Genomic DNA, 12,549 nt, shown 5'->3' on the forward strand with positions numbered 1-12,549 from the left:
CTATCCATCCTTCTGTCCATCTACCTATCTATCCATCCATGTATCCGTCCATCCATCCATCCACCCAGTCATTCTATTCATTTATCCATCCACCTATCTATCCTTCTATCTGTCCATCCATCCAACCACTATTGTGCTCCTGTGAGCCATCCATCCATCATCCATCCATCCATCCACCCACCATTGTGCTCCTGTGAGCCATCCATCCATCCATCATCCATCCATCCATCCATCCATCCATCCACCCACCATTGTGCTCCTGTGAGCCATCCATCCATCCATCATCCATCCATCCATCCATCCGTCCATCCACCCACCATTGTGCTCCTATGAGCCATCCATCCATCCATCCATGTATCCATCCTCCCATCCAACCATCAATCCATCCATCCATCCATCCATCCATCCACCATTGTGCTCCTGTGAGCCATCCATCCATCTATCCATCATCCATCCATCCATCCACCCATTATTATGCTCCTGTGAGCCATCCATCCATCCATCCATCCATCCATGTATCCATCCTCCCATCCAACCATCCATCCATCCATCCACCCATCATTGTGCTCCTTTGAGCCATCCAGCCATCCATCCGTCCGTCCGTCCGTCCGTCCATCCATCCATCCTCCCATCCATCCATCCACCCACCCACCCATCCATCCATCCCCCATCGCCCTCCTGCGTGCCCCTCTCCTTTCACAAATAGAGACAGTCCCACCCGGGGAGGTCTCCTTGGGGTGCCCTTGGGCAGGATAAAGGCCCACAGGTCTTGCTCCCCATGTGGACTGGTTCTGGGGGTACATGAGTTTTTCACACCATGATGCCTGGTCTTTATAAGCTAGAGTGCCTGTTTGCCCAGGCTTACATCGGAGTTCGTTCTCTCTCTCTCTCTCTCTCTCTCTCTCTCTCTCTCTCTCTCTCTCAATAACATGAGGATATTTTTTCCCATAGAGTTTTTACAAAGTGGAGAGGGGGGAGAAGGAGGTGAGGGAGAGAAACATCGATGTGAGAGACAGACACATCCCGCATGGCCTGACCAGGGTCCCCGACCTGGAGCCCACACACAACCCAGATCCATGCCCTTGATCAGAATCAAACACCCTGGACCTCTGAGAACCCCTGTAACCACTGAACCACGTGGGCCAGGACCAATGCTTTTCGTTTAAATAATTGATAGTTTAAAAACTGTATAATTTTCTTTAAAGTATATTTTATTGATTTTTTTTTTTTTTTTTTTTTTTTTTTTTTTTTACAGAGAGGAAGAGAGAGGGACAGAGAGTTAAGAAACATCGATGAGAGAGAATCATCGAAGAGCTGCCTCTTGCAAACCCTCATAGGGGTGTCGAACTCAATCAGAGAAGGGACCAAAATCTAAAATCCAGCCTAAATCGCGGGCCGAATGGTTTACTGAACAGTCATAAACTGTCATTGTGATGGAAACGCAGCGGAGTGCAGTGAGGACAGCGCGGTGCGGGCCACATTGCAAGGCCTGGAGGGACGGATTTGGCCCGCGGGCCTTGTGTTTTGACACATGTGCTCTACTGGATAGGTGCCTGCAACCAAGGGTACACGCCCTTGACCGGAATAGAACCTGGGACCTTTCAGTCCGCAGGCCGATGCTCTATCCACTGAGCCACACAGTCTGAGCTCTATCATTTCTTTTATTTTTTTTTTTTCAAACGTTGCTTTTTATAATTAGGAATTGAAATGTGAACATACATTTGCTTTTTCTTTTTAACATGGCTTTGTTTTCTTGCTATTGATAATATTAATACATGAGTTATTTATATTGACATAGCACTTCACCATTTAAAAACCCTTTGAAAAAATAAATAAGAACCCTTTTAGGCCCAGTTGGCATGGCTTAGTGGTTGAGCATTGACTTAGGAACCAAGAGATCATGGTTTGATTCCTGCCAAGGCACATGCATGGGTTGTAGGCTCAATCCCCCAATCCCGGTGGGGAGCAGGCAATCAATGATTCTTTTTTATTGATGTTTTTATCTCTTCCTCTCTGAAATCAATAAAAATATATTGTAAAACATAAAAAATAAAATAAAAAGCCCTTTTAAGTATATGAAAGTTTATAGAGCAAGATAAGGAGATGGACTAATACAAAATTAAATTCATGGTAAAGGTAGTGAATTAGAACCTAAGTGTTCTAACTTCTAGTCCATTATTTGTTCGTCTGTCAGTCTTAACAGTCAGGAAAACAGTCAGGAACAAAGGATGAAAAAGGGAGAGTTTAAGAAGTTTTAAAGCAGGGGAAGGAATTTCTAATTTAGGCATTAAATATTAGATATTGAGTTGTACATTAGCATCTTATTTTTTATCTTTAAACTTGGGCATATATCTTTTGAAGGTTGGATAATAAGCCATACTATTTATGAATTTAAGCATAGTTTATATTGTCGCTAGGCAAACGACTTTTTTTTTACTGTCATATTTAAACTCTTATTGCAATATGTATTATAGTGGATCTCAGAAGAAATCATTTCTTTATTTTTATAATTTAAGTGTGCTTTCATTGATTTCAGAGAGGGAGGGACAGAAACATTCATGAGGAGAGAGACTCATCATCAATATTTCTAACTCTCTCTCCTTCTCCCTTCCTCTCTGTAAAAAAAAAAAAAAAAAAAAAAAAAAAGAAATCAATAAAGTATATTAAAAAGAAAAGTAAAATAAAATTTGATTTTTATTGATGTCAGAGAGGAAGGGAGAGGGAGAGAGAAACATCCACGAGGAGAGAGAATCATGGATCAGCCCCCCTCCTGGGGATGGAGCTTGCAACCCAGGCCTGTGCCCTTGACTGGGAATCGAACCCGGGACCCTTCAGTCTGCAGGCCCGTGCTCTATCCACTGAACCACACCAGTCAGGACTCTATCATTTCTTTCCTTATTTTTATAATTTAAATGTGTTTTTATTGATTTCAGAGACAGAAGGGAGAGAGAGAAACATCCATGAGGAGAGAGAATCAGATATCAGCTGCCTCCTGCACACCCCTTCCTGGGGACGGTGCCCCCAAACCCCGGGGTAGGCGGCCCTTGATCGGAATCGGACCCAGGACCCTTCCGTCCGCAGGCGCACGCTCTATCCACTGAGCCACACCGGCCAGGGCTGTGTGTGGAGGTGGCATTGGCGAGCCTGAGACTGCGGCGAGGATGAAAGATTCCACCCTGGGGCCGTTCTACCTCTGAATCACCGGTTTGGACAGCTGACAATTTATCTTCCTCGTTCACAGTTCCCTGAACAACCCGCGTGTTTGAGGAGCTGGAAACGTTGAAACATGCAGGTACAGGAATGCCCCGGAGTGCGTTCCATTCTGATTAAGATCGGGGCGGGAATATTATTGGTTTTTTACAGAGAAGAAGAGAGAGAGAGAGAGAGAAAGAGAGTCAGAAACATCGATGAGAGAGAATCATCCATCCGCTGCCTCTTGCACGCCCTCCACTGGGGATGTGCCCTCAGCCACCAAGGTCCATGCCCTTGACCGGGAATCGAACCCGGGACCCTTCAGGATGCAGGCCGACCCTCTATCCACTGAGCCAAACCGGTTTCGGCTGTTTTTTTTTTTTTTAAACATTTTAATCTAAAAGAACTGACCACTCGCCCTCACTGCTGTAGCTCAGTGGATAGAGCGTCGGCCTGCAGACTGAAGGGTCCTGGGTTCGATTCTGCTGGAGGGCATGTACCTTGGTAGCGGGCACATCCCCAGAGGGGGGGTGGAGGGGTGTGCAGGAGGCAGCTGGTGGATGATTCTCTCTCATCGATGTTTCCGGTTCTCTATTCCTTTCTCTTCCTCTCTGTAAAAAGTCAATAAAATGTATTAAAAATAAATAAATAAAAATAAAAGAACTGACCACTTGCCCTCACTGGTGTAGGTCAGTGGATAGAGCGTCGGCCTGCGGACTGGAGGGTCCTGGGTTCGATTCCTGGTCAGGGCACAGGCCCGGATGGTGGGCTCCATCCCCAGTGGGGGGGGGGGGGGCGTGCAGGAGGCAGCGGATCCATAATTCTCTTTCCTCGTGGATGTTTCTGTCTCTCTCTTCCTTTCTGACATCAATAAAAATGTATTTTTTTTAAGTAAATAAATACATAAAAATTTTGGGGAGATTTAGCACAGCCAGTGTGGTTCAGTGGTTAAGCGTTGACCTAGGAACCAGGAGGTCAAGGGCACTGGCCTGGGTTGCAGGCTTGATCCCCAGTAGGGGGCGTGCAGGAGGCAGCCGATGCATGATTCTCTCTCCTCATGGATGTTTCTCTGTCTCTCTCTTCCTCTCCCAGCCTCTCTGAGATCAGTAAAAATATATTTTTAAAAAACTATCTTAGCTGAAACCGGTGTGGCTCAGTGGATAGAGCGTCGGTCTGCGAACTGAAAGGTCCCAGGTTCGATTCCAGTCAAGGGCATGTACATTGGTTGTGGGCACATCCCCGGTAGGAGGTGTGCAAGAGGCAGCTGGTCGATGTTTCTCTCTCATCGACGTTTCTAGCTCTCTATCCCTCTCTCTTCCTCTCTGTAAAAAATCAATAAAATATATTTAAAACACACACACACACACAAAACTATTCTATAAAGGTCTTTATATTTAAAAAAAAAATTTCCGTTGTCCCATCCCTAACATGTAATAATCTAAGCCTTCTTGGACATTAGACGTTTTTATGCATTAGGTTAATGTAATCACTAGGGGTCGGCCTGCAGACCGAAGGGTCCCGGGTTCGATTCCTGGTCAGGGGCCCGTTCCTCTGGGTTCTGATCAGGGCGCATGCAGTAGTCACCCCATCGATGTTTCTCTCTGTGTCTCCCTCTCTCCTCTTCTTCTCTCTCAGGAGATCCATGGGAAAAATATCTTTGGTTGAAAATTCACACACACACACACACACACACACACACACACACACACGTTATTCTCAGTGATGTAAGCCAGCCAGAGAAAGGTGAATATCCCATGATCTCTCTCATGAACAGCATACACCGATCCAGAGACAGAGGCGCACCGATCGGATGCTCAAACCTCAGAGGGAAGGCAGGGGAGGGTGGGGGTGAGGGGAAGAGATCAAGCAAAGGACTTGTCTGCGTGCATAGAGGCCTAACCAATGAACACAGACACCAGGGGCTGACGGTGAGGGCAGGATTGAGGATGGGGGAGAGCAATGGGGGGGCTAAGCACATGTTTGTAATGCCTTAATCAATAAAGGAGGAGGAGGATATGGAGGAAAAGGAGATGGAGGGGGGGGAGGAGGAGGAGGAGGAGGAGGAGGAGGAGGAGGAGAAGGAAAAGATGGAGGAGGAGGAGAAGGAGGAAGAGATGGAGGAGGAGAAGGAGGAAGAGATGGAGGAGGAGATGGAGGAGGAGAAGGAGGAAGAGGAGTAGATGGGGGAGATGGAAGCGGAGGAGGAGATGGAGGAGGAGAAGAAGGAGATGGAGGAGAAGGAGGAGAAGATGAAGGAAAAGGAGGAGATGGAGGAGGAGGAGAAGGAGGAAGAGGAGTAGATGGAGAAGAAGGAGGAGATGGAGGAGGAGGAGAAGGAGGAGATAAAGGAGGAGGAGGAGGAGAAGATGGAGGAGGAGGAGAAGGAGGAAGAGATGGAGGAGAAGGAGGAAGAGATGGAGGAGGAGAAGATGGAAGAGGAGGAGGAGATGGAGGAGGAGAAGGAGGAAGAGGAGGAAAAGAGGGAGAGGAGAAGGAGGAAGAGGAGGAGGAGATAGAGGAGGAGATAGAGGAGGAGAAGGAGGAAGAGGAGGAGAAGGAGGAGCAGGAAGGAGGAAGAAAGAAGAAAGAACAACAACAGAAAAGAACAACTTGAAGAACAACAACCATAAACCATGACCTGGTTCGCAGGTCCACGCCCAGCCCCTGCGACCTCCTGTCTCTGTGCATCCTGTCCACCTCATTCCTTTCTCTTCTTCTTTCTTCTTTTTTTTTTTTTTTCCTCCCCTTTCCCCCTCCCTCAGCCTGGACCCCCGCGTCCGTGTCCTGGCCAACGGCACCCTCGTGGTCCACGCCGTCACCGAGCGGGACGCGGGCGACTACCTGTGTGTGGCCCGCAACAAGGCCGGCGATGACTTTGTGGTCCTGGGCGTCAACGTGGTCACACGGCCGGCCAGGATCGAGCAGAAGGACGCCGGCCACCACCATCCCCACCACCACCAGCATTCCCACCACCAGCACCACCGTGTCCCGTACGGCGGCGACCTCCGTGTGGACTGCGTGGCCTCGGGCCTCCCGGACCCCGAGATCTCCTGGAGCCTGCCGGACGGGAGCCTGGTGCACCCCTTCGTGCAGTCGGACGGCGGCGACGGCGTCATCAACGGCGTTGGCGGTGGGGCACGGTCCAAGCGTTACGTGGTGTTCCACAACGGGACCCTGTTCTTCAACGAGGTCGGCCTCCGCGAGGAGGGGGACTACACCTGTGTCGCCGAGAACAGGGCGGGCAAGGATGCCATGACCGTGCGGGTCAAGGTGGTGACAGCGCCCCCTGTCATCCGGAACAAGACGCACGCCGTCCTGCGGGTGCCTTACGGCGACACGGCGTCACTTGCCTGTGAGGCCAAGGGCGAGCCGCCGCCCAGGATCACCTGGCTGTCGCCCGCCAACAAGCTCATCCCGAGCGGCCCCGCAGACAAGTCCCACGGCGGCCCCGCAGACAAGTCCCACGGCGGCCCCGCAGACAAGTCCCACGGCGGCCCCGCAGACAAGTCCCACGGCGGCCCCGCAGACAAGTACCAGGTCTACCAAGATGGCACGCTGCTCATCCAGAAGGCCCAGAGAGCCGACAGCGGCAACTACACCTGCGTGGCCCGCAACACAGCCGGGGAGGACCGCAAGTCGGTGTGGGTCCAGGTCCACGTTCGGGCGCCCACCATCAACGGCCACGCGGACCCCGTGGCCACGGCGAGCGAGGCCGGCCTGGTGGGCAGCCGGAAACTCATCGACTGCCTCGCCCGGGGCGTCCCCGCGCCCAGAGTCCTGTGGGCCTTCCCCGAGGGCGTCGTCCTGCCCGCCCCGTATTTCGGGAACCGGGTGACCATCCACCGCAACGGGACGCTGGACATCCGCAGCCTCAGGAGCAGTGACGCCGTCCGGCTGGCCTGCATCGCGCGCAACGAGGGCGGCGAGGCCCGGATGACGGTGCAGCTCGCCGTCCTGGAGCCCCCGACGTTCCACGACCCTGCGGACGAGACCATCACGGCCGCGGCCGGCCACACCATCAGCCTCAACTGCTCGGCGTCCGGCGTCCCGGCCCCCACGCTCCAGTGGGCGCTGCCCAACGGGACGCAGCTCCCCGGGGGCTGGCAGCTGCAGCGGTTTTTCCACAAGCAGGACGGCATGCTGCACATCGCCGGGCTGGCGGCGGCCGACGCCGGCGCCTACCGGTGCGTGGCCAGCAACGCGGCCGGCCGGGCCGAGCGGCGGGTGTCCCTGCGGGTGGGCCTCGGCGCGCCGGACGCCAAGCAGCAACAGTATCGCAACCTGGTGAGCATCGTGCACGGGGAGACGCTGGAGCTGAAGTGCTTGCCCCCGGGGCCGCGTCCGGCCGCGTCCGGGGGCCACCCAGCGCGCGTCTCCTGGACGCTGCCCAGTGGCGTGTCCCTCCGGGGGCCGCAGACGAGAGGCCGTGTCTCCGCGCGGGAGAACGGTTCGCTCATCGTGCGGGAGGCGTCCGTGTACGACCGTGGCACGTACGTGTGCAGGAGGACGGGAAACGGCGAGGACGGCGCGTCCGCGGTCAGCTTCCCGGTCATCGTCATCGCCTACCCGCCCCGCATCACCAGCCAGCCGGCGCCGGTGACGTACGCGCGGCCGGGGACCGCCGTGCGCATGGACTGCGTGGCCGTGGGGCTCCCCAAGGCCCAGATCACCTGGGAGCTCCCCGACGGGTCCCAGCTGGCCGCAGGGACGCAGGCCCGGATGTATGGACACAGATTCCTGCACCCACAGGGGTCCCTCACCCTCCAGCAGGTCGCCCCGAGAGACAGGGGGTTCTACAAGTGCACGGCCAAAAACGTGCTGGGCACAGACTCCAAGACCACCTACGTCCACGTCTACTGAGGCATGGACTAGTATAGGGCAATGGGTCTTGTGGACAGAAGGATTGTCCCTGGCTCGATTCCTTCTCGGTCAAGGGTGATTGAAGGCACATGCCCGGGTGGCAGGCTCTCATCCCCAGGGGGGGAGACGTGCAGGAGGCAGCCGATCCATGGTTCTCTCTCATCGCTGATGTTTCTCTCTCTCTCTCTCTCTCTCTCTCTCTCTCTCTCTCTCTCTCTCTCTCTCTCTCTCTCCTTCTCTCTTCCTCTCTCTCTCAAGTCAATAAAAATAAATTTACCAAAAAAAAAGAAAAGAAAAGAAAAGAAAAGAAAAAGGAATGGGAGAGAGGAGATTCAAGAAGGAATCCAAAGACGGAAGATAGTTTTGAAAGACATTGCAGGGGAAGGTGTCAGAGGAGCGTCAGCTGAAGGGACTGGAGACTACGCCCTTGACTCAGGACCCCTTGCTTTTTTTATTAGCACAATCTGTGCTAAGGCGAGGTGGCTAAAGACTACCCCTTGTCCCAGGACCCCTTGCTGTTTATTAACACAATTTGTCGGAAAGCAAGGTGGCTAAAGACTGCCCCTTGTCCCAGGACCCCTTGCTGTTTATTAACACAATTTGTCGGAAAGCAAGACGGCTAAAGACTGCCCCTTGTCCCAGGACCCCTTGCTATTTTTTATTAGCACCATCTGTCCTAAGGCAAAGTGGAGATGATACACGTCAAAGGAGGGGTGGGGGTGCAGAATCCATTGTCAGATTGGGGACTAGCCTAGAGATATTTGGGTATTTGGCCAACAGGGGGCAATAACATGCATCCTATTCGGGTTTGGGGGAAGTGCCGTTCAGGCATTCTTAGATTTAAAAAAATTTTTTAAAATTTAAAAAATTAAAAAAAAAAAATGACATGCTGGAATTGGCTTCCAGCCCCTTAGGACTTTGAAGCAGGAAATGTCCACAGGTGGCGGTGGCCTTGACCTGCAGGAAGCCCTGCAGACGGCGGGGCAGGGAGGGCCACAGATTCACCCGGGACTCGCTCGCCTGCCTGCTTACAGGACACACCGTCCACAGGGTCTCTCTCCTCTGGCATTATTTTCACAGCATTTCGGTGGAAAATGGAGATTTCTATGTGGCCAGTGCCTGTCTGTGGGATGTTGGAGGAGCATTCTCTGAGCATGAACCCCAGATAGGAACCCTGCCCAGTTATCTCCCCCTGCTTAACCCTCTTACCATTTTTTTTTTTTTAAACCATAGAACGTTCTAGAATCCATACCCACCCTTCTGTTTAGGATGACTGTCATTTCTAAACTCTAGCTTGCCCAAAAAGGGCTTGGAACCAGAATGATTTAAAAAAAAAAAAAAAAGGTTTTATTTTTAATATATTGATTTGGGAGAGGAAGGGAGAGGGAGAGAGGGAGAGGGAGAGGGAGAGGGAGAGGGAGAGGGAGAGAGAGAGAGAGAGAGAGAGAGAGAGAGAGAAAGAGAGAGAGAGAGAGAGAGAGAGAGAGAGAGACATCCATGAGGAGAGAGAATCATGGACCAGCTGCCTCCTGCACGCCCCCTACTGGGGATGGAGCCCCCAACCCTGGGCCTGTGCCCTTGACCAGGAATCGAACCCGGGACCCTTCAGTCGAAGAGGCCGACGCTCTGTCCACTGAGCCACACCTGCCAGGGCCATGCTGACTTTTAAATAAAAAAGATTTGCATTGATTTCAGAGAGGAAAGGAGAGGGAGAGATTGAGAGAAACATCCATGAGGAGAGAGAGTCATGGATCAGCTGCTTCCTGCACGCCCCCTACTGGGGATGGAACCCCCAACCCTGGGCCTGTGCCCTTGACCGGGAATCGAACCCTCACCTCCTGGTTCCTAGGGTCCACGATCAACCACTGAGCCACACCAGCTGGGCAAAGTGATCTTTAAAAAATATATATTATTGATTTTTCACAGAGAGGAAGAGAGAGAGAGAGACAGAGAGTTAGAAACTTGGATGAGAGAGGAACATCCATCAGCTGCTTCCTGCACACACACCCCCTCCCCCAGCTAGGGATGTGCCCTCAGCCACCAAGGTCCACGCCCTTGACCTGGGAATCGAACCCGGGACCCTTCTGTCCGCAGGCTGGCGCTCTGCCCACTGAGCCAGCCACACCAAATTTTCGGCCAACACAAAATTTTAAAAAATGGGACAACTTTCCTACCGTACAGCTACCATTTTATATATGAAAAACAAAACAAACAAACAAAAAAAAAACGTTCCTTTCCACCCCCCTCCCTTTGCTGGAATTCACTTTTTTATATATAAATATAAAATATATATATATTTTTTTCTTTCTTTCTTTCTAATTTGACGATGAGGCTAGGAGGAGAACGAAACCCCTTCTCTGCCTCATGAAAAAAAGAATAAATTATTTGCTCTTTGCGAGGCATCGGAGAGCAGGCGTGGAAAGGCTATTAAAATTCCTCCCCCTCTCCCCTTCCCCACCCTCTCCCCCTCACTTCCTCCCCTTTCAGACGGCCTGGTCATATTTCTGTTCCAGGGGCGGTGGGCGGGGGGGTGCCACCCAGTGAGGAAGGACGGGGTGTGTAGGAATCTGTTTTACGTCCCACGTGGAAAAAAAAAAAGCTTCCAATTCAGGGTTCTGGTTCTGGAGAAAGGCTGCACACACACACACACACACATGAAGAGAGACGTGAGACTTTAAGAAATTCAACTTGGCCACATGGCATGGGCCAGGCGGCCGTCCGACTCTCATGAGAGCATTGAACCCGCTGCTCTGGCCCATCTCTATAACATTTTAAAAACATGTTAAGCGACAGCCAACACCGGTTTTTGGCTCGGTGGATAGAGCGTCGGCCTGCGGACCGGAGGGTCCCGGGTTCGATTCCCGGCCAAGGGCATGGACCTTGGTGGCTGAGGGCACATCCCCTGTGGGGGGCGTGCAGGAGGCAGCTGATGGATGTTTCTTTCTCATCGATGTTTCTAGCTCTCTCTCCCTCTCCCTTCCTCTCTGTAAAAAACAAACAAACAAACAATAAAATATATTTTAAAAAAAACACATTTTAAGATACATTTTATACATTAAAAGGAACAAAATAATAATAATAATATGGAATCTCCTTTATTATGTCACAAAATCGCAGGCAAGATGCACAGAAATGTACAGGCCGCCCTTAAGTAGGAAAGAACAGACATTGACATGAGACAAGGATGGAGGCGGCTTCAGCTAACTGTCTCCATTCAAGGGTGAGTGGTTAGAGCAGTGGAGGTGGTGGGCCAGCCTCTCTCTCTCTCTCTCTCTCTCTCTCTCTCTCTCTCTCTCTCTCTCTCTCTCTCTCTCTCTCTCTCTCTCTTTAAAAATACATTTTATTGATTTTTTACAGAGAGGAAGGGAGAGAGATGACAGCTTAGAAACGTCGATGAGAGAGAAACATCGACCAGCTGCCTCCTGCACGCCCCCCACCGGGGATGTGCCCGCGCACAAGGTCCATGCCCCTCACCGGAATCGAACCCGGGACCTTTCAGTCCGCAGGCCGACGCTCTATCCACTGAGCCACACCGCTTTCGGCTTTTTTTGAATATATTTTATTGATTTTTTTTTTTTGATTTTTTTTTACAGAGAGGAAGGGAGAGGGATAGAAACTCGGAAACATCGATCAGCCGCCTCTTGCACACACACACCCCCCCCTCCCCTCCCCACTTGGGATTGTGCCCACACCCAGAGTCCATGCCCTTGACCAGAATCGAACCCGGGCCCCTTGAGTCCGGTTTCGGCAGGAAATTTATTCTTAAGACCTCCAGTGGGGGTGGGGGAGAGAGGGAGGAAGGAAGAGGAGAGAGACCTAAGACAGGACCCTACAGAATAAACCCAAAGACTGTCAGAAAAAAAAGAAAAATACCCAGAAACACATTCTCTCTCCCCTGGAAATGTACACCCACAAAAAATAGCACACCCTGTATTTCCATGACTGTTTTTGCTGCGTTGTTTTGTTGTTGTGTTTTGTTTTTGTTTTTTTTAAATCTAGAAAATGTACATTTGGATAATAAAAATGATCTTTTCAGAATCACCAGGCAATGATGACATATATATCAATACTTTGTTTTCTTTTTTTTTAATTAATTTCTTTATTGATGAAGTTATCCCATAGTTGTTTTCAAACCCCCCACCCCCATTCCAATCCCCCACCCCAGCTTCCCACGCAAACCCCCACCCCCTGGTGTCCGCGGCCACTGGTTAGGCACCTATGTGTGCACACAAGTTCTTTGGTTGATCTCTCCTATTTATGGATGGATGGGTGGATGGATGGGTGGATGGATGGATGGAGGATGGATGGATGGATGGGTGGATGGATGGATGGATGGATGAGTGGATGGATGGATGGATGGATGGATGGGTGGATAGATGGGTGGATAGATGGATGGATGGGTGGGTGGGTGGGTGGGTGGATGGATGGATGGATGTGGATGGATGGTGGATGGATGGAGAGAAGGATGAATGGATGGCGGATGGATGGGTGGATGGG

At 51.4% G+C, this 12,549-nt stretch overlaps 1 protein-coding gene across 1 annotated transcript in view; it reads left to right on the plus strand.

Annotated features, from left to right (window-relative positions):
• The window catches only part of MXRA5 (matrix remodeling associated 5), a 29,365-nt gene extending 21,130 nt beyond the window's left edge, over positions 1-8,235 (plus strand). The window contains exon 7 of the mRNA XM_045583600.1: positions 5,955-8,235. Coding sequence (XP_045439556.1) covers positions 5,955-8,052 — 2,098 coding nt within the window. The 3' untranslated portion in view covers positions 8,053-8,235. The remainder of the gene's footprint in view (positions 1-5,954) is intronic.
• Positions 8,236-12,549: the final 4,314 nt, after the last annotated feature.

This window comes from Pipistrellus kuhlii, unplaced genomic scaffold (assembly GCF_014108245.1).
Source record: "Pipistrellus kuhlii isolate mPipKuh1 unplaced genomic scaffold, mPipKuh1.p scaffold_m20_p_199, whole genome shotgun sequence".
In the NCBI taxonomy this organism is placed as follows: Eukaryota; Metazoa; Chordata; class Mammalia; order Chiroptera; family Vespertilionidae; genus Pipistrellus; species Pipistrellus kuhlii.